General features: G+C 35.5%; 2 protein-coding genes across 4 annotated transcripts; both read right to left on the reverse strand.

The window, feature by feature from the left end:
* Window positions 1-3,268: 3,268 nt before the first annotated feature.
* Window positions 3,269-11,489, reverse strand: LOC18448314 (Exostosin family protein). 3 transcript variants are annotated; one of them, XM_006858384.4, is made up of 9 exons: window positions 11,367-11,489; window positions 10,881-11,285; window positions 9,978-10,124; window positions 9,678-9,742; window positions 6,785-6,854; window positions 5,227-5,448; window positions 4,966-5,109; window positions 4,648-4,783; window positions 3,269-4,126 (listed from the first exon to the last, which is right to left on the reverse strand). In XM_006858384.4, the coding sequence occupies exons 2-9, from the start codon at window positions 11,229-11,231 to the stop codon at window positions 3,897-3,899; spliced, it is 1,365 nt and encodes a 454-aa protein (XP_006858446.1). In that variant the 5' UTR covers window positions 11,232-11,285; window positions 11,367-11,489; the 3' UTR covers window positions 3,269-3,896. The 3 variants fall into 3 exon arrangements, 2 of the variants coding, with proteins under 2 accessions (XP_006858446.1, XP_088706779.1); XR_016043532.1 differs by lacking the exon at window positions 11,367-11,489 and having other exon boundaries at window positions 4,966-5,096; window positions 10,881-11,360; XM_088850653.1 differs by lacking the exons at window positions 10,881-11,285; window positions 11,367-11,489 and having other exon boundaries at window positions 9,678-9,713; window positions 9,978-10,112.
* Window positions 11,490-15,792: 4,303 nt separating this feature from the next.
* LOC18448315 (peroxidase superfamily protein) lies at window positions 15,793-19,601 on the reverse strand. The gene is made up of 4 exons (XM_006858385.4): window positions 19,131-19,601; window positions 18,172-18,351; window positions 17,556-17,718; window positions 15,793-16,440 (listed from the first exon to the last, which is right to left on the reverse strand). Exons 1-4 carry the CDS (start codon window positions 19,332-19,334, stop codon window positions 16,019-16,021), a joined length of 969 nt encoding a protein of 322 aa, XP_006858447.1. The 5' UTR covers window positions 19,335-19,601; the 3' UTR covers window positions 15,793-16,018.
* Window positions 19,602-22,037: the final 2,436 nt, after the last annotated feature.

The raw sequence follows: 22,037 nt of genomic DNA on the forward strand, positions 1-22,037 counted from the left end.
AGATCTTTGGAAGTTTAAATACTTGTCTTTTGGGAGCAGAATTACGCTTGTTAAGGCATGTTCATCAAACCTGCCCATCTACAAGATGTCTATTCTTCAAATCCCTCCTTCGGTGGCAAAGAAGATTGAGTCTATGATGAGGAACTTCCTTTGGGGATCTTCGGTAGATAAGAAAAAGTTTCACTTTCTGCGATGTGATAGGTTTTGCACACCAAGGGAGGAAGGAGGCCTTGGCATTAGAAAGATCAAGTTGGTTAATTCTGCTCTGCTCTGCAAATGGTGGAGGAGGAGTCTGACTCTCAAAAATCATCTCTGGTACTAGGTGCTCGTTTCAAAGTATGGTGTTGATAAATTCAGCATGTGGCTAGGGACAATAAGAGGAACCTCAGGTATGTGAGTTTGTTGGAAGGCTATTCAGTTGTGTAAAGGACTCATCCATATATATTATATGGTGTATAGGCAATGGCAGCAATATCTCTTTTTGGCATCACAATGGGTAGGGGATTCTCCACTGAAATTGCTTTTCCCATTGTTTTTTCAAATAGTGGTTAATCAAGATGCATCTGTCTCAGCCAATTATGCTCGCCGAGGTGACCAAATAGTCTGGAATATAAATCGTCCATATAATAGAAATCCTAATTTGCTCTTCTCTCAACTTTCTTACCTTCTTAAGATGCTGGAAGATGTTTATATTCCTTTGAATGCAAATGATGAAGTGGCGTGGGAAATTGATAAGAAAGGTCTTTTTTCGATTATATCCATATATTATTTGCTCTTCCACGATAGGGCAAGATGGTCTATGCCTATTCTTGTTAAGATTTGAAAGTGGCCTCTTCTTTTGAAGGTTCAAGGATTTTTGTGGTTGGTGGCCCAAGATCGAGTGCTCAGTATTGATAATCTCATTAAACGTGGAAAGATTTTACCAAATATTTACCTCTTTGTGTAAGGCGGATGGGGAGTCAGGTAACCATCTATTCCTACATTGTACCTTTGCTAGCCATATTTAGAATGGTTTTTTGTGAAGTTGAGAGTTGCATTGGTAATGCCCCTCTCAGTAGTGGGGATAATAGATGGCCTCTCGGTTCCATTTTCGAAGTTGGGGGCTATTACTTGGGAAATTGTTAGAGGAGTCATTCTTTGGGAAATTTGGAAATAGAGGAATATGAGAGTCTTCGAAGGGGTGACTTTGTCTTGTGAAAACGTCTTGGATAGAAATATGCACTGTATTTGGTCTATTTTTCGATTACTCCGGGGGGGCAGGATATCACTGAATTAGATGTTAGAAGAAATTTAGGTGATATCTTCCACTTGAATTTTACCAAATGTAGGCCTAAAGGGAGATGGTTGCCACCGCCACAGGGGGGTATATAAATTAAATTTCGATGGCAGCTCGATAGGGAACCCTGGTGTATCTGGCTTTGGAGGAGTGATTCGAGATTGTGATGGAAATGTGGTTCTCTCTTTTGCAGGTCCTCTTGGTGTTCGGACTGCTAACTTCGCTGAACTCTCTGCCCTTCTTTTTGGTATGCATACTATTGTGGATAGAAAATTGGGGCATGAGTTCATTCTAGAGGGCGATTCTCTTAATGTGATATTGTGGTGTAAGAAGAAACAACTTCTTCATAGGAACTGAAACCGTTGTTGTTGCAAATCTTGGATTTATCCGCTTCCCTCTCTGTTTCCTTTGTTCACGTTTATAGGGAGGCGAATGCCTTGGCAGATTTCCTTGCCAAAGGTGGTACTACTCTTTGTGATGTATCTGTTTCGGAATCTGTAATTTCATTCTAGAGTAATAAAATTTAGTGAAATTTCTATCCAAAAAAAAAAAAAAGAACTTCCTAAGTGAATATGGACTTCAATTTGGGCGGGGCACTATCATGAAAGTGTAAAAGAAAAAAAGAAGAAAAAACAGAATTTTGAACCTTAAAAATGGTATTTGTTTTGTCTTAGAAAAAATAAGTTAATTTTGAAGTTAGAAAACAAAACTTTAGACATCGTGTTGTGGCGCCTGCCATCCTGACCATCTCTACCTAGAGTCCGTTCTCACCTAAATATAATTTATTTTGTATTTTCTTTTCGACCATCCATTTTAATTATCCAATGATCATTAGATCTGCACCCTCTTGAAACTCCTAATTTGTAGCTCTGAGGTAGAAAGAGATTTACAATGATTTGAAAAGTGTTACAGAAATCCTTCAAAAACACATTTTCACAACCTTGATTGATAACTGCGAGAAAATGTGTTTCTTTCCATCGGAGGTGGCCTTGCCTATGCTATCTATTCAGACCTACCTTTCTCAAACTACATGCATATGCCAGCAAGGGCTTTTATGTAACTATTGAGGCTGATCATAAAGAAAGGGATATGTCTTCCAAGGCCCCGCATCTGGTTCAGCACTAGGAATCAAACCTGAGATGCAGTGTCGCAATTTTCAACTGCTAAGTACTAATCACTCAAGGTCAAACCTAATTCTTAAGGCTGCCTCATCTTTATTTCCGGAATGCCATCATTCTTAGTCTCAAAGGGTAAATGTACTTCTTTGATGGTCCCTAAAGTATTTATCATGGCCTTTGGCATGCTTTCTCCACCACCACCCCCCTTCCCTTTCTATCTTGCAATAAAATTCCTCTACTGATAAAGTAGGTTATCACCTTTCCTTTCAAAGAGACCATTTATCTTTTATACATAAAGGTCATAATCATTTTTGTCACTTAAATTTCAAAATGGATTGTTGTAAGAATGTTATTAAATAGACACAAAGATCCAAAAAAATATTCTCAAACTTCGTGACTCACCCCAAACCATCCAATTTGATATTTAATGAGTGAGAATGATTGTGACCTATATGTACAAAAGATAAATGGTCTCTTTGTAGACAATCTCTTAATTACACCAGTCCAATAAAAGATGGACCCTCCTATATAATTAAAAAATGACGCTTTAAAAACCAGATTGGGTTGTTTGAACTGGTATTTGGCAATACCAATCTAGAACAGGTGGATCAACTATCACATCGGTAGGAATAAGGCAAAATAACAATGAAACAATGGAAACATAGAAAAAGGGTAGAGATCACGCAAATCCAGTAATCAAAGACCAGGATCGCCCAGCCATCAAACCCAACTCCAATCCGGATCAGAACAGCTCCAACGACTGGTTCAAAGTGTAAGCCACTGGAACATGAGCATGTTTCCAGCTGCAAATTACAAAACCTTTTTCTCTTTGGTAATAAACTACGAATACATTTCTGATCACCAAATCAAAGACTGAAGGGAATAAAAAACCAGATTACATTTCCCTTACCAAATCATCACTCAATTTGTTTTCACATTCTTTCAATTCTCTGTGAACACAAAAATTCTTTGTTCACCCAAATTACAAAGACTGAACTCAGTGAACTGTCTACTTCTTGAAGCATCACACTAGTGAAGGCAAAATAAAAATTTTCCAATACCCCCACCCAAGAAGAAAAATTCCAACTTTGCGATTGAACGGTCCGCAGGCAATCCAGGGAGTCCGTCCCATAAGAAACAAGATACTACCCAGTAACATCTTCCACCATTGGATTTCTTGGGCCAATAAGAAACAAGAGAACAGCAATGCATCATCTTTACCAAAAGAATACTTTTCTTGCAAATATTGCACCTAACACTTGGGCTTAAATCAAGGAGTCTGCTTGGAAGTGTCAAATGATGAGACAGAATGATATTCTTCAGCTTGCCTTAAGGTGAGAGAGAGTGTTGTTGGGGGTGTAAAATGATGATACAGGAAATGGTGTTCTTGGGAATGCCTAATGATAAGCGAGAAAAAGATGCTTTGGGGATGCCTAATGGTCAGAGAAAAATGAGACAGGAGTTTTCCTTTTCTCAGACTAACTTTTCAAGCATGAGAAAAATCAAGGCAAAGGCATCGGAGGAATCCAGTTGTCAAAGCGAACCAAGGCTCTGTTGACCACAGTTCGATTATGCAGCCAAAATGTCTCAGTCGACTGATGAAACAACCTCACTTTCCTTTGAAGCTCCCACAAGATGCCACCCATCGCTGAGCAACGTTCACTCTCTGAGACATAAACCCATAGGCATCTTAACTGCCTACCTCGAGCTATCATCCCCTCTATCTCTTCATCTGAACATCTCTCCAAATATCAGCAACCTCAACTAAATATAAGTCATATATATATATACACACACACACACACTCTAGTGTTATGCAAGTGCTTTGCGAGTGATATTTAGTTATTAAAAAAAAATTCAACCTTGAAATAATAGTAAAAAAAGCACATTCAAATATAAAGAAAGAAAGAAAGAGAAAAATCTTCACATGTGGGCTTCTATTAAATAATAGTTATTTAAACATATTCAAACTTGAATTCCTTTTCCAAGGAGTAGAAAAGAGGCTGACAAGCTAAGGTGGCATAAAGTACCAAAAAACCCAATCCATAGTTATTCCACTTTTTTTGGTAATCACACCCCAATATGAGCAATAGGAGTACTGCTTTCATGTTTGATTTCTCCTTTATTTCTTTCATCATCTTTCTATTTTAGAAATGGATCAATATATTTCTTAAATCTTTTTCTTTCTATCCTAGAAATTGATCGAGTCACTCCGTATTAGGGAAAAGAGATTGGACAATTGTGAAGACTGACCTGGTATAGAATCTAAGTACCCCAAAAGCTCAGGGCCTATCCGGGTTGAAGGCCATTTGATGGAGATCCAGGTGTAGTCAACCACATTTTGGAAGGGTAGCTCCACTTGGTCTGACAAGATAACAGGCACACATTCCTATAGAGAAATCAGATTAGATGTGTCGAAGAGAGAGAGAGAGAGAGAGAAGCGGCCGGGGGTGGGGGGGGTGGGGGGGGTGGGGGGAAAGCTCCATAAACCTAAAGAGTTCATGATGAGAGAGAGCACCATAAAGGAAGCCATAAAACTAAAGAGTTCATGATGAGAGAGAGAGAGCATACCACAAAGAAAGCTTCATAAAAGCGAAGAGTCCATGATGACTCCCCTCGAGGCGCAAGACAGAACTTCGCATTCCTTAAGTGTTCAAAGTATTCAGTCCTTCCCAGTTTGTTAGGGCCACTGAGCTGTAGCTCTGGAGATTCCAGCTGTTCATGATATCAGGCTTCATACTTTCTTTAAATGAAGGTTCTCTCTCTCTCTCTCTCTCTCTCACTCTCAGAAAAGAACAATAACTAAGAAGAGAAACAAGAAAGAAGACGAACGTTATTTGGGAACTGCTTTGCAAGCTCCAGTAGCAGCAACCGACCAGCTTTGCCCTGAGCACGACCCAAGAAATTTGCCAGGTATTTCCTTTTTGACAAAGGGAGGGGTTCGACTAAAGTGGGGCCACTAAATTTTGTCATGCCATCATCAACATTTCCTGGGATGATAATATCTTTCCATGTATTGAAGGCACTTATGTCTCTCTTATCAGTCCGATCACCCTGAGACAAAGCACGACTCTCAGTCAACCAAAAAACATCATACCTATATTACATCCCCATCAAACACACATCAATTAATGGGATTAGAGTCCAGAGTTTTTGGAGCTTCAGATTCCAGGGATTAGGGCTCTTTGGGTTGAAAATTTTTGATGCTTCACTTCTCTTGAGATCTCAGTGTTCATAGGAAGTACTGTATGAAAAATGGCTTATATATTAAGCTACCAGTAGAAACATTTGATGCACATTTTGTCTAGAGAACAAAGACCATACACTAACAGAATAAAAAAAGTATGCACTCTCCAATGAACTTCCATATCATTTAGATAAAGCTAAGGAAGAAAAATCAATTGGAGTATTCAAACATGACGAAATCTAATTCTGTGTAAGCATATAAAAAACTAGCCTATGAACTATTTCTATGAATCTAAATGGGTATCTCTCAATTTTCAATCCTTGGACACACAAAGGGAGCCAAAATTATTTTGAAGTCCAAATATTCAAACATTAAGCAAGTTTTGATGTAATCATAGTGTAAAATAGTTTTTGCACCTGCTCCGTCTTTATCACTTCTGTGTCTTCCAATTCTCACACAAGTAGAAACATAAAAATATCAAAGCCCTTCCTCGTTTTGAAAGGCAACCGCTATATACTTTGTCATCTTGGAACTTGAGGCCTTTAGCAATCAAAGTCTGTCCACTGTCAATTATCAATGATGAGATAGAATTAGCAAATGAATAGCTCCTCATTTGCTAACTCTCCCCAAAATGTGATAAACGAACAATCTTCATAATAATATTATAAATCAAATAGGCATACGACATGAAGAAAATTTATTTGTTTAAGCCAATGTTCATGACTTAACATTCAACAATGAAGAGACTTCAGTAGCCAAACGCCTCGAGTTCCAGGATGACAAAGCAGAGACGGTAACCTTACAAAATGAGGGAAGGTTTTCATATATATTTTTTTGTTGAGGGTCCTATGCAACTGAGAAACTTGAGACACTAATGAGGTAAAGATAGAGCAGGTGGAAGAACTACTTTATCATGAGTTGATTCATGCTTGAAAGTTTAGTAACTTCAAATAATTTGTGCTCCCATTGTGTGTCAAAGACTTGAAAGTCAAGAGATACCCAATAGACTCTTGGCTGGCAAAGGTTCACAGGCTGATCTTTCACTAATCACTTCAACTTCTCAATGGCTTACATGAATTCATAACAATTATCGATGCGTGTCAATTTAGATATTCTACTTACTGAAAAATATGAACTGATTTAGGTCTTAAATACATCTCATTTAATATTAAACCTCTAAACAAAAGGCTGAATTTGTAGTACCTCTGGAGTAAGAATGATGGATCGATTCAAATAAGTCGCCCATGATCGAAACAAGTGTGCTCCAGCTCCGCTGCATTTGTGGCAAAAGAATGTTACTTTATAAGATTACACAAGACATATCGGCCAAATTTGACAACAAGAATAACAATTTCCATGAGATTAGTATATTTAATAACCAATTTATCAGATACTATCCAAAAATCTGTTCAACTATTTCTACATGAATCACATCCCACCACAAATTAGGGCCCATGATCTCTATACACCCTCACAGATTGTTGTTCTGCCTAGTATTTTTACTCTAGCAGTCAGACTGTAGATTAGTACAGTCTCAACAAGTTACAAGCCAATGGACTTTGTGACTCCAATACAAGATGAAGTATAAGAGAAGGTTCTCAACGATGAAAATGAAAAAAAAATCCATAAAGAGGGAAAAGAATTAGAGAAAAACCAAACCATAACAAAAGTTGATGATGTAACTTTAAAAAAAAAAAAAAAAAAAAGTTGATGATGCAGATCACTCCCTTCCTCCCTCCAGAGAAAACCCACATTATAAAAACGTTGATGATCCATCCCTCCACCCAAATCATAGACTCACACTCACATATAAAAACTCAGTGATCCAATCCAACTACAGTCAAGCAATTCTTTCCACAAGTTTATGAGGAGATCCATTTCTCTATGAGCACGGATGCTCATAAAACACCACAATCATTGACCAACTTACACTTTGATTACTAGCGAATGTATCAAAATGTGGCTGCTTGCCAACAACCTTACACTTCAGAGGCGCAAAGAAAAAGAGAAAAAAAAAGAAAAAAGAAAAAGAGACTGCTTGCCAGAGCCTATGTGAATCTCAGAGAAATGAACTTGCTAAGTGGATCAGGTTCAACAAATTGGCTAAGGTCATCTTGCCCTGTGGAATGGTCAGCCCTTTGGTCGGAATCGGTGAGCATCTTGACATGGCTGGACCAAAGAAAGAACACTTTAAGAAGAAAAACCCAGTTCATGGTTTCACTTGATTAGGATTTAAACACTTTTCTGATACTAACAACAGGATGGAGGGGTATAAGTACAAGAATGCTAAAGCCCAAGCCCCATATTACTCATAAAGCCAGGGCATGTATTTGTGAAAAGACTCTCCTGATTGTCCCTCCCTCGAGCAACTGGTCATCCAGGTATTGGTGGGAGGAACACTGATAGACTGGCTAAGTACTCTTTAATATTTTTCAAAGGCCCTACAGGATTCTTTAACCTCCAAACAGATGATGTGTCTTTCCTAAGTGGTCTATTAAGTTCACATATTTCATACACCATAAAATGAAACTTCAAATGGATTGAATTTAACCTCATAAACTGCTCATTTCTTTGATAAGCCATATCATATATTGCTTTCAAATTTGCAGGATGTAAGTAGATTCCTTGATGGCTTACTATGAAGGCAAATAATAGCACTTGCTATGTATGTTATGGTGCTGTTCTATCCATTGTGTTTGAGTTCATATTGGTTATAACCACATTTAAAAAAAAAAAATTGTTATTATCTTATTCTAAATACCCATTATACGGCAGTAAGAATTATATCAAAGTAACAACCGTTGCCTGTTTTGGTAGGAAATAATGAACTTTTGAACAACCATCATTAGCACCTCCACTGCCATAATTATCACTCTTTCCAGCCCATCAAACACCAAACTCCATCATTATTTCCTAACAAGGAAAACCAGAAGAACTAACTACTCGTGCTTGCATAAGATCTCAAGCTAGATGCTCCTTCCCTTTGTGGTTATGTTACATAGACAACCAAGCCACAGTGTAGCTCTTTATTTGTTAAAATATTGTTCTTAGTTCTAGGTAAGTGCAGGGTCCTTGATCTAGAGCAACAACATCCCTCATTTGTACGTTTGAAGTTACACAAATATCATTATCAGTAACAATTTCCAATGATCAAGATAGGAAGCCCATCCATATATTATGATCCGACCAATAAAGAACAACATTTTATCTCGGTCAATGATTAAGGTGAACCACAGCACTTGAAACGAAGGTTGAATTGAGTGGGACACCATAAGAACCAATAAAACATGTGAAATTCCAATCTGTGGTAATCCACGACACCAAAGCAACCAAACTTCATAATGACTTTGTTTAAACCATGGCTTACACTTATATTGTGCTATCTTCCTGCACCTTCACATGTCTAAAAAATATGAATCACACCATCAGACATCACAGAAGAGTTCAAAAGAACAGTCAATGAACTTGGAATCTTGACATGAGGGCCGACCTTAGTTGCACGAACTTATACAGGAGCATATCCCTAAACCAACTCCCCTTCACAATTCCAAATAGGACAACAACAAAAACAACAACAAGAGAATGAAAACAATGCACCTGTGGCGGTAAGATCCCCTATCAAATATGGCCATGAATTCATCATCACTACATGGGTCCCTAACCACTTGGAAGAATCATCCTCTTTAAAGTGACCAAAACATACCCAAGATACAGCTACCATTTGCGCAGGTTAAGCTTCCTCCAATGAGGTAAGAAATGCCTTCCCGAAATATGGTAAGTATTGAAACAAATATATCAACTATATAGCATCTATATGTTCATCTATTTCATAAGTTGCATCAATAATATATTCCCCATAACTGCAATCACATGAAATTTTCAGCAGCAAATTAAAACAAAAAACAAAATCTAGCACAACTTGGAGACCTAACATCAATTCCTGCAATTACTACAATAGAAAGAAGCATACTCCAGAAGTTATTTATCAAAAATTACATTTGTTTATAATGGTTCAATAAGTATGATATTTCTGCAAAATGTTATTAGTTTAAGAAAAAGATAAGCACTACAATATCGATAGAATGACTTCACACACCTAGGAAAGACAAAAATGTGGTCCCGACCTCCAGATCTGCAAAAATATGGCATCTGGCTTAGAACCTGGTACAGAGAAAGAAACAACAAATTCAATTAACCTACTACTCATGCGTGCAAACCTGTTATTCAATAAAAGAGTAATTTCTATGCAACATAAGAATGATTAATTTCTGTGCAAGACAAGCAATTTCCAGGAAAGATAAAGGAAAAGCACAAGAAGAAACAGAGAATGAGCTCATTGACAGGTTAGTTATATAGTAGAGAACAATTATAACTGGAGAATTGCTGACGGGACGACCTTAACATATGTTTGGTTTATCTCCTTATCATTAAGGCCACCCATCATTCGCACACACTTGACATAAGATGGCACGAAGAAGAGCTGTGCTTCATTTTTATTCATGGTCCGAACGCTTGACTTAAGAAGCAATTGATGGATCTTAACCTACATAGAACAGCAGAAAAACTATATTAATGTCAGATTATGTTAAGAAAAAATGGTGGAAAGAATATAATTATAGAAGAAGAAAACCCCACGTTTCCTACTTTGAAAACATTATAGATACTCGACAAAACAAATGAAGAAGATAAAAAGAAGAATGATAATAAGTGTATTTGTTATTGAAATTAACACAATTTTTTTCTAGAAACAGGCAATTAAGAAAAATATGTTATATAGTGATTAATGGAACCATAGCAATTACACATAAGGAAGAATCACAAATGCATTTTTCTTTACTGGTGATAACAAATAAGGATCCATAATCTCTTCTCGTCTACTGATCTTTCCCAAATATAACAGAGCTATGAATGGTATCACGACATGAAAACGCTCGTATATAAATAATTAACATTGCAGCAACAAAGACAAATAAGAAAACCCATAATTGAAACAAATTAAATAAAAAATATGAAACTATCCAGGTTTTGACAGTATGACATTCAATAAATCTACAACCTTCACATTAAACAACAAAAAAACATGAAATTTGACGCCTCAATTCGAAGCTTCCACAATCATTTTGAAAGGAAAAAATTCAAGATTAATTGAAACTTCACTAATTTCTCTTAAAAAAAACCAGAAACAAGTAATATAGATCATAGTCAGTAACCAGTGTAAAATCCTAATAGGAAAGAACCCACAACCAATAAAGATAGATCAAACCCAAAAACCAAGACTCCAGATAAGTTGGGGTCGCACCTGAGTTCCCCACTGGCCTTTCAAGCAAGCATTAGCTGTAATCGAACCATCCCTTCCATATAGTAGATTTTTCAGGCCATCAATCTCTCTCTCTTCATAAACATATATTCTTAGAGAGAGAGAAGAACCATAACCATGTTCAGGCCAATTCAATCTGCCATTACTCACGAGATCGATGGAATTGCGTTCGGATAAAGTTGGGTCAGTTGGGGACCGCAAGGAGCAGGAAGTGAGTGGATTGTCAATGAGCCTGGTGATGAAGAATGTGAGAATGGCTATGGCTAGGGCACCCAGCTGGTGGGTTCTGTTACATTGGGTCTGAAACACTCTGGATTTTGGGTGAGAAGCCATTTGAGCTTCACTGAAATGACATAATTGATGAGAGAAGCAGGGGTCTGAGCTTCACTGAATGCAGCAGACGAAGAAATCAGCGAAATAAGAGACAGAGAGAGGAAAAATACTGTAACGTTTGAAGGGGGAGCATACCATCATATCGAGCAGTGGTCTATGAAAGAGCTTCGTGGACTAGGAAAAAGCTTATTAGTCTTCTAAGATCGTCACCGTCTAATCTTATTAGTGGACAGTGATGGGGAGGTTAAAAGTAGGTACACAGCAAGGTCTCAGTTGGAAGTAGTATTAGAGATTTAAAAGACGGATGGTGACTTTAATCGGGCACCGCAAAAATCAGTCTACATCGTTGAATCAGTAGTCTTGATCGATGTTTTACTATGTAAAAAAATAATGAACTAACAAAAAAATACATGAAAAAATAATGAATCAACAAAAGTTGGTTCAGATCAATAAATTAATGATCAAAATCTAAATTAATGATCAAAATCGTCATTTTATTATAGAGAATCTTCATTTTACTGTACACAACCGTCGATTCCTTTCTAGACTCCATTATTTCTCTATACATACTCAAAACCCGAATCGGGTGACCAATTCCCACACATGCTGACCCGGCATTTTTTAAATCACTAGTAGTAACCATATATCCATCCTTCTTGTGATTTGGGTGTGGTTAGTATGAGGGTGGCAGGCTCTTTTTAATAATATTTTAAGTGAAAAGATTTTCTCCTCCCTAAGGAGGATACTATCCATTTCCTCCTTTAAGTAAAACACATGTTAGGAATACGTTTTGGATCTCAAAATTTGAGGATATTATCCTTACATCTCAAAGAACAAACTTGGGAAAAAAAAAACTCAAAATAAACTCTCTATGTAATAGAAAAAATGCATGTCTCAAGAGAGACCATCTAATTTTTGAAGGGCTAGATCTAAGTGTCGCAAAACTTTAAATTCATTTTTTTTCTTTTAAAAATAATCATCTCATAATTAATATGTATTTCTCAAAATTCTAGACTAAGAAAATACTCCGAAGTAGGTGTTTTGAACGGGGGAGGAGGTGCAATATCCTCCATAAGGAGCATAGTATATGCCTTCATATTTTAAAAGAATGGTCATCTTAAAATATTGCCTCATTAATTTTACAAGTGATTTTCATGTTGCAAATTGACTATGGTTTTTGCGGCCTTACTAACCAAACCCTAATTTGGCTTTGGGAAATATTGAATGTGGTCTACTTTTAAAAACTCATCTTCTAGAAATGAATTGATCTCGATAATCTTGACAGCCATGATTATGAACTTAAAAAAAATGTACACTTAAAAATATATTATTTTAAAAAGGTGATAATCTACAATTCACGACCTTTAAAACTATAAAAGTTAATGTTAGAATAAATTGTGGAAGTGGAGCTCCTAACTATAACATTTTTTTTAAAAAAAAAGGTTATTTTTTATGGTAGCTTGTTTATCAAGTAAAGGTGAATGTTTAATTATTACTAAAAGACAATATGTATTTTTATCATCTTTACAAAGATAAAATTGAAATTTTTATTAAAGTACAAGTTATTATACAAATCAAGTTCTAACATACAAAATAATCCAAAATCCAATTGTGCTTTCTTGAAAATTTCAAATTTGCCATTTATTTAAGGATTAAGTTATCTATAAAAAATATTTTTAAACAAAAACAATAATTTTTTCTCTATTACAATATATTTTGACATTAACTTTTTTATTTTGGGTGTTGTTAACTCTAGACTAACCCAAAAGAGAACTCTGATAAAAAGTCTAAAAACGGCCGAAAAGTAAAGTTTAAAATATTTAATTTTCAAAGGTTAAAATCTATTCCTTTTCATGATGTGCATACTTCTCAAAATCATAAACTTCTGAGCTTTTAGATCCAAAATCGATATCTAATGCGCCAGAACCTCATCCATTAGCTATTTTCAACACTGGCATCAAATGTTTTGCACTTACATTGTTCATTCAGAGTCTCTTTCTCTCTCTCGCTCTCTCTCCCAAGCTTTAGCATCCTTGTTTTTGTCTAATCACTATGGACAAGCTTTAACGCATTCTTTCAATAGATACTGAGGTTAAACGTTATGCCGTTAAAGAGGGCATTTATCTGGCCGTTTGTTTCTCATTGCATATTGAAAGCGATTCCTCCTGCTAGTCAATGTCATTCAAAGCCGGTATAATCCTCCATAAACGCTTCACACGGTTTTAGTCAACTGCAGACATAGCCTTTTCAATTTTGTGTGGTCCATTTTTCATATCTATAGTGAGGCCAACATGGTGGCAGATACACTTGCCAAAAAGTCTGCGGCAGAGATAGCCTTTTCAATTTTGTGTGGCCTATTTTTCATATTTATCGTAAGGCCAACATGGTAGCAGATACACTTGCCAAAAAGTCTACGGCATTCTCTGGTGCTACAGTTTGGCACACTAGACTGTTGGATTTTATTTCCCTTTTTTTAGCACAAATGCCCTACTATAGAGCTGTGAAATTATGATTTGTATTTCTTTATCTTTATTAGTAAAAAACCGGGTAAGGAGTTTTCTCCAACAGTGATTTACCCAAAAAAAAAAATTTTGAGGTTCAACATGTTCTTTGCCCTGTTTGAATCCCTAAAAAAATTATTTAAAAACAACTTTTTCATATTAAATACATTTTTTGTGAACAGTTTTCGGACCTTTACTATTTATATAGCATTTGGATGCAACCTAAAAAGTAGTACGTAAAGGGTTAAATGTAAAAAACATTTAAGACGAAAAATATGAGAAAGATGGAAAGAGAAGGAAATGGCTAAGCAAGGAGGTAGAAGGAGACTTCTACGAATAGGGGGAAGGGGGGAGAGAGAGAGAGTTTAATTAGCAAGGAGAGAGAGAGAGAGAGAGAGACAGGGCAGGGGCAAAAACGAGAGATGAGAAAAAATTGCCTTTTCTTGTCCTTGCTCCAACAAGCCATACACTCGTTTTAATTTGTCAGAGAAATCTAATAAAAAAATTAATTTTTTAATTTATAAGGAAAAAATAATTTACATTCCCACCCCATATTCTAGATCCAAAAGGCTAAAATAAACAATCTCCCTGAAAAACAATTTCTTGATAATCATTTCGTTGATATCCAAACAACCCTTAATAGATTATGACATGGTTCCCTGTACCTATACAAACAAGAAATAGATTTCATCGTTTGTTGATATCCATGTAAAGCATGATGTCCTTTAACACATGAAATACTTGGTTTCTTATCTTAGTACAGTAACTTTTGTTAAGTGGAGACCCATAAAATGGATTCATACTATTGTTATGAGTATCATTGTTAGAGAGAATATCATAGGGCCTTAAAACCCCTTACAAAATCACTAAAGAGTCAAAACATCTCAATTAATACTAAAACTTATATTTGTTTTATTTTCGTTTCACCGAGGAACCCCTTGAAAAAATATCATTGAAAATATCTAAATTGGTTGAAAACACTGAACAAGCAATGGTACTTCAGTAAATTGAACCACCTAAGAGGCCCCAACAAATCACGAGAATACCCTTGCTTATTAAGGGTGAGTTAAATTATTGGATTACTCGAGCTTGTTTCGAGTTCCTTGAATAAAGGGAATTTGGATAATTTTTTAATATATTTTTTGAAGAGGTACTTTAGTAAAATAGAAACTTAAAAATAATTACTCTAATATTAATTGAGATAATGATTTGTAAGGGATTTTGATACTTAAATGATATTCCTTATTATGAGAGAGAGAGATCTTGAATAATAGTAAAAAAAACTGCTATTCCAAAGTTTATTTTCAAATCACAACTACTATTTAAGATCCATGATATAAGATTTACAATTTTTTGGCAATGGGCTTGAAAATTAGAAAATTACATGTTCAATATGTTAATCCAAATATAAATAAATAAATAAAATTGATAAACAACTTACTCAGATCTATCCTTAAATCACACAAGGGACTTGATATTTCATACCAAATCCTATAGACCAAGCCATCCAGTGGCAAACAACCTTGAGAGTTATCTTTCGTGAATCTCATTCACCTTCCACTCTCTTTTTCTATCATTTTCTCTTTCTTTTCTAGAGGGATTAACCTACTTTTATAGAGAACATATTTATTTTGTAACTCTCACATTTGTAGTCTATAGGAGTTGAGATTTAAGTGTAACTCCTGCTTTAATTCCCTTAAGTACCGTTAAATAGGATTAACAAGTTGTCACAAAACTATTAATCCTATGTAATGACCTAAACCTGTTATTAGTCCACTAATGACTCACATAATAAGATGTCATCCAAGCATTCCCACAACTTGATAAAAGATATTTAGAAATTAAATAAACATTGTATATCTATAATATAAAAACAAATTGTTACAATGAATACAAACATACCATTGGAGTTTTTCTCTAGTGCAACATCATATTAAAGCTCAAAAATAGATCCAAGTATATGACATTGCCTCATATGAGATTTCACATATACTTCAATGTGGTTTTTTTACTATTATTGAAAAAATAAGTTTTCGGGAGAAAATACATGATAGGCCACATTTCCAACACAATATGTAGTGTATTAAAATTTAAAACTTTTAAGGATTATATAATCAATATTTACAGTATTCAAGTATGGTCTACAAATAAATAATGTCTTAAAATCTATGAAGGCAACATCCATCTTTCATCTTCACTGCCTGTAATCACATCCAGACATGTCATGTTCTAACATTCGACAAAATAAATTAAAAGAAAATAATAAAGAAAAACTAAATCGAGCATTTAGTCTAGAACCGAGCAGTTTTTCCTAATCACACCGTCCGTCCCCGTCTTCACGCCAATCTGACCCATTTTCACCATTGATTTTACGAAGTCTCCGTTGAAATTTGGGCCTAGGAGACCGCTGAGAAAGCCGAAGTATGAGTCCACTATGGCCTTAGTGGATACATCCTGGTAGAGCTCTGCATCAGTCTGTAGAACTGCAAATCCTTGCCTCACATTATCTAAGAAGTTCTTGTCAAAAGCGAATTGGCTACCTCTGTCGAGGCCCAATCGAACGTTAACGTCACCATTTTTAGGGCATATTCCCTGGAGCTCGGGTAGGAACCTAGGGTTAATGGAGGGGTCAGCACCACCCCTTGGAGGGAAATTGTACAGGCGATTCTCCAAGAAGAAACATGCAGTGGTGCCAATGGTATGTGCAGCTGCGACGATTTTGAAAAATTTAGTATGAAATATCGAAAAATATTTGGTGAGTTTCTAAGTATTTAGGTCTTGTAACCTGACTCAAATCACTGTATAACCATTTTACCCTCATATCTATGAATTGAAGCTTCAAAGGTAATGCGAATTTGATGATCTTTGAAGAATTAAAATGATGATTAAAAAACAATTACAAAATAGATCAATTTGGAAGCTTATTTACTTTATATTTATAATCATGGTCATCTAGATGATAGGCACACATCAAGAATTGGGCTTGGGTTTGAGTGGTAAAGCATTATATCTCAAGTTCATTTCCTACAACTGAACTACCCAAATAAAAGAAAAAGAAAAATGATAGGCAAACAAAATTTTGGATCCAAAATTCATCTCCTCCGAAGATGAATTTCAGGATGGTGGACTCACTATAACAGGTATGTCCTCAGATGCACCAAAAACCTACCCTCACTAAAATGTTTCCCATGGGTACTTTATTTACTTATGGATGGAAAAGGATGCAATTCTTTCATTTTCTGTTCAATGGATGTATGCTCACTCTAAAGGAGAGGGAGAGTGGAAAAACAACTAGATAAATGGAATTTTTTTTGGAAAATTTTACCAAAATATACCTAAGTTATAACTAGATAAAATTTTACCTATTTTTTTACTTTTCCAACTCATAATCATGTGTATTTTGATGTATCTTTAAATTAAAAATAAAAAATAAAAAAATTAAATAATTGATCTCTTAAACACATTTTAATAGATTTCTCTTTTCTAGTGAACGAGAAAAATACAACTCATCTTTTTTATAAAATTTTATAATGGTATTTATCAATGTGACCAAAGGTTCCCGATTTTTAATAGGTTCCATGAATACTAAATGTCCTTTTCTTAACATTTTCTTAATGGAAAAAAAAAAGCACGAACTCATCTTCTTTAAATTCTTCAAAATTTTCTCACGATTTTATTGAACAATGCACATTTTTAACCATAATTTTTTTTTTTCCAAATACCCTCTAAAAGAGAAAAAAAGAAATAAAAAGAAAGCACCCAAAATTTTCATGTATTTATGGTCCTTGCCGAAAAGATCTTGTGAAGACACAATTGGAAATACCACTAAGCAACACCAAGTCAGTGACTGATAGCCCCTTCTCGGAAAACTTCTTTTTCAATACTTGGATCGGATCGGCGGCATCCGGCATGTTGCTGGCATCTGCCTTCGCTGATACCCTTCCGTCCCTTCGACCTGTTGGAACTTGGTAGTTGGGGCCATTGCTCTGCAGTACACATTCCAATATCCAAACACATATTACATACTACTTTCGACATGGCTGTGTTCAAACTTTAAGAAAATTTCGGTAAATTTCGGCAAGGAGAATAATAACTTGTCTACTGCTGATGATTTTAATGGGCATGATAGTCTGGAGTTTCGAATTTCAGGAAATTCTAGTGAAATTCCGGCAGTAAATTCAGGTGAAATTCAGCTAAAATAAGGAGAAATCTTTTGAAAATTGTGGTCCGCTTCACATAAGATGTGCTTGTTCATGACTAAAACATGGGGAAACTACTTCCAAATTTCCCTCTTGATTTGAAATTTCAAAAGAGAGACGAAATGCTCATTTGCATATGAGAGAGATAAGTCATTCCTGAAAGTGAGAATAGAATGCTGATTTTCATGTTTCATCAAAATAAGAAATAAAGGAGAAAAGAAGAAAATATTGTCCTCTCACCACAACAATAGAATCTCTAGCAGCCAAAGCCACAATGTCAGAACAGGAGACCACGCCTGGGCACATAGCCTCGAGGGTGGTCTTTGCATTCTCTATCACTTCGAACCCTCGCAAACCAGCGTGGCTTGGTGAATCCCTTTCTGATCCTGTTTTTGCGATTAGTATCGAACCGTCACAACCCTGAGAACAAAAAAAGAAAGTAAATCTAAATTAGAAAAATACAATAAAAGAAAAACATCGGCAACAATACCAATGAGCTCTAGGTTCGGGTGGTCTGATTGACACAACATGACATCCAAAGTCTTAGACATTAAAAAAAAAACAAAAACAAAAAACGAGTGATGATTGTAGCCGGTAAATATGAAGATCCTATTAGCTTTTAGTAAAGTCATCCCATGAAGGGTATTTTGATCATTTTAATGAGAGATATCATCTAAGACCCTGGCATAGACCTAACTACATGAAAATCATTTTGGTCATTTTGAGTCGAAAAGATGGAGTTATGTCAAATATTATTTCACGGTTTTTTTTTTGGTCATTCGTGTTTCTAAAGACCCAATTTTCCTACATAGCAGCTCGAGATTGAGGACCATTCTACCATTTCAAGTCCAAAAGACCATGATACCCCTCTTGATCACCAGAGCATAACATCAGGACCTTACCATCTGAAGGGTAGTTTAGTCATTTTGAGTCCAAAAAAACCTAAATACCCCTGAAAATTTCAACCGGATCTTTGAAACCCAAGTCCCACATGGAAGCTATTTTGGTCATTTCGTTCCAAAAGACCGAAATGCCCCCTAACACCAACCCCTCCAGCTTTCCAAACTCCGACAGCCCAAATCTGTCATTGTAACCACGAAAAAGACCAATATGCCCCTAAACACAACCAAGCCACCCCTGTGACCCAAAAACATATACGAGGGCATTTCAGTCAGTATCGAGGGGATTCTCGGAGAGACCTGAACAAAGCAATCGTGGTAATGAATTCTCAAGAGAGCCGCTGCCATGGTCGGATCGCTGCGAACTGCAGTCACGACGGCATTGAGGACGATAAATTCTGCAGTAGGGCAGGTCCTTGAATAGAAATTCACTCGGAGTTGAGCACTCGAAAGGGTCACCACCAAAATTAGAGAGAGAACGAAGGTGAAAGATATGAATGCCATTGTAGAGAGAGAGAGCAAGAGCAAGAGCAAGAGCAAGCAGAAGGTGAGAACAGGGAGTGGAGGAGGACGATCTTGTCTCCTTTTATACGGTTTTGAGTAGGAAATGGGACTAAAAAAGTACCAAAATACCCCTCAAGTTTGAATGCACAGCTGAGGTATTTCGGAGCAGTTCACTAGTAGTTTACCCGGAGTGGCCTGGATTTCTCAATTTTTTTTGAGGAAAGGAAAAGAATTACCGAAGTTATCCTGATTTGCCCAGAGATTACCAAAATGACGTTAATTTTAGCAATTTGACTTTTATAACGATAGACCATCCTTTTTTGCCTTTTTCTTTTTTTTAAAAAAAAAAATGTAACTATTGTTTATAAGGAAAAGTTTATATAAGGGCGAGGCCAGGCCCTAAACGATCAAATTAAAGCACGTCTAAAAAATTCAGTAGAAGGGGTTGTTCGGATACTGAAAGACTTTCAATTCAATCATCTTGACCACAAGATATATGGACATGAGAAAAATAGATTTCAAGTCTTGAAACAATGCATCATGTAATGTACTATCTAGACAGTCACTTTTTAAGATTTTTAAGTATTCATACATTATTTTTTAATATTTAAATTTTACAATAAAAATGAAAATAACTTTTCATACCATCATAAAGATATCTATTGGTACTATTCAAAGGTTTGTCTTACTTTGATTGTTCAGAGCGTCGACCTTATACAAACCATATCCTTGAAATAAAAGTCTTACTAAAATGGTTAAGTTAGGGTGCTCATAGTGTGAAATAATTTATCATTGTACTCAACAAAATTTAGATACTTATATACTTTGTTTTGTACATAGAGACCTTTTGATAAGGGTATTTTTGGTCATTAGGAAGGGTGTGACGTTATCTACATGAATTGTGACATCGCCTAATCATTAAATGATACTATTGTGCTCCAAATGGGTGATTTCATACCCATGTGGATGATGTCACACTCCACCTAATAACCAAAAATACCCTTATTAAAAAAATACTTATTTAAATATACAAAATTTATTGAAAACCGTGATAAATTACCCTAACATAACCCTTACTAAAATTAAAGTCCTTTTGGTAATTTTTCGAGCCAAAAGATTTCTTAATCCCCGTGAGTATTGAACTTTAGTCCGTGGATTCTTTTTTATCCCAAATTTTGCTAATCTCTATAATCTCACCAATGATTTCAAAGAAAACAATTTTAACTTTCAGTGCCTACCAACAAAAATTTCATCCCAAGATTGCACCAGAACATCCAATTTTGGAGAAAATGATTTAGATGTTTATTAACTCAAAATCTTTTTTTTTTTTTTTTTTTTTTTGCAAATAATCATCTAGTTAGATGGATCTCAAAATTTCAAATAAAAAAAAACCTCCCATATTTTGCCCAAGGGACATGCAAGCTCATGTTAGCAAATCATCATTTTTTGCCATGGTTCTTCTTTTAGATTTCTTATTATCTTTGTTAAATAGGATTTTAGATTAGGGTTTTGGTTGCTTCTATAAGGCATAGGAGTGGCTTTAGGCTATTTGGAAGCGGTGCAATTTGTCGTTGTTAGTCAGTGAAACAGAGGCAGTTGTTGAGACAGTGAAATGAATTCTCTGTCTGTTTGTTATCAGCAAAATGCAGGCAACTGTGCTGCCTCCTCTTTCTCTCTAAAACTCAACATTCACATGTGTCTCTAACCCGTATCCCAAGTCAATACAGTTTCATAAATGACGATAGGGTTTTTTTCTCTCTCTTCAATGCTGCCACTTGTTTTCTCTCTCTTCAAATATCATTTGTAGTTTGCTCTGTGACTTTTCGGATTCCTTTGTGTCTTCCTCATTGTTATTCTTTTCAGAAGAAATAAGTGTACAATAATGCTTTCGTTTTCAAAGGATTACGTGGGAGTTGTAATAAGAGAAAAAGAAAAAAAAAAGAAATAGATCAATACAACATATTTTATGTTTGGCACCAGTGCCTACGTCTACAAGAGTAAATCAGTATTTCATTTATAGGGATTACTTTGGTTTTACATGGATATATAGAATGTGAGAGTATAGAATGAGAACATTTACCTTTTATATAAGGTAGTTACATTAATCTTGACCATGAAATTGGATGGTTGCAATTATTCTATTGACCAAACTCAAACTTCAAAAGAAATTTTTCGAAACTTTACGACACATCTAAGCTATCAAATTTCACATCAAATAGTTGGAAGGAGTTGTAACCACCTTGCATCAAAAGTAAATGGTTTCATCATATAAAATCCTATATAGAATTACAACTATAATCGTAAAAAATAAGAAACTCAATATTAAAAACTACAAAAAACTCAATATTTTGTAATCCAAAAGATAAAAAGCGTATTACCGAAAGCTTAATATCTTGCTGCTATAAGCCTCAACAAATTACACTCACAAGCTCCTTTGTAATATTTTTTGGTTTAGCATGATTCTGCATGAGCAATACTGTACACTAGCTCCCGCAGGCAAAGGAGGCACATGGGGAGAACTATTATTATTATTATTAAATTTTCAGATCAAAACCTAGGTGATTTTTTTCAAAAAAGTTTGAATTTTGAGTTGCAACACTTACATATTGCCACACAAAAATTGGACAGCCCCATATAAATTTTGGGCTAGTATTTTTTTTTTTTTTAAAGCACATAAATTGTACGATTTGGAACTTTTCTCTG

The sequence above is a fragment of the Amborella trichopoda genome, chromosome 11 (genome assembly GCF_054954075.1).
Source record: "Amborella trichopoda isolate Santa Cruz 75 chromosome 11, AtrichopodaSantaCruz75HAP2 v2.0, whole genome shotgun sequence".
Taxonomy (NCBI): domain Eukaryota; kingdom Viridiplantae; phylum Streptophyta; class Magnoliopsida; order Amborellales; family Amborellaceae; genus Amborella; species Amborella trichopoda.

Bases quoted from the DNA above. Each gene is read 5' to 3' on its own strand.
- LOC18448314 (XM_006858384.4), bottom strand. From the start codon at position 11,231: ATGGCTTCTCACCCAAAATCCAGAGTGTTTCAGACCCAATGTAACAGA. The intron at 5,449-6,784 runs GTACTACAAATT...GCTTTGTCTCAG, and splicing joins CCATCATTCTTACTCCAGAG to GGTGATCGGACTGATAAGAG. The intron at 4,127-4,647 runs GTCAGTCTTCAC...AGAGATGTTCAG, and splicing joins GTACTTAGATTCTATACCAG to ATGAAGAGATAGAGGGGATG.
- LOC18448315 (XM_006858385.4), bottom strand. From the start codon at position 19,334: ATGGCATTCATATCTTTCACCTTCGTTCTCTCTCTAATTTTGGTGGTG. The intron at 17,719-18,171 runs GTGAGAGGACAA...TGTGTACTGCAG, and splicing joins CTAGAGATTCTATTGTTGTG to AGCAATGGCCCCAACTACCA. The intron at 16,441-17,555 runs GTATTTCCAATT...AAATCGTCGCAG, and splicing joins TGACTTGGTGTTGCTTAGTG to CTGCACATACCATTGGCACC.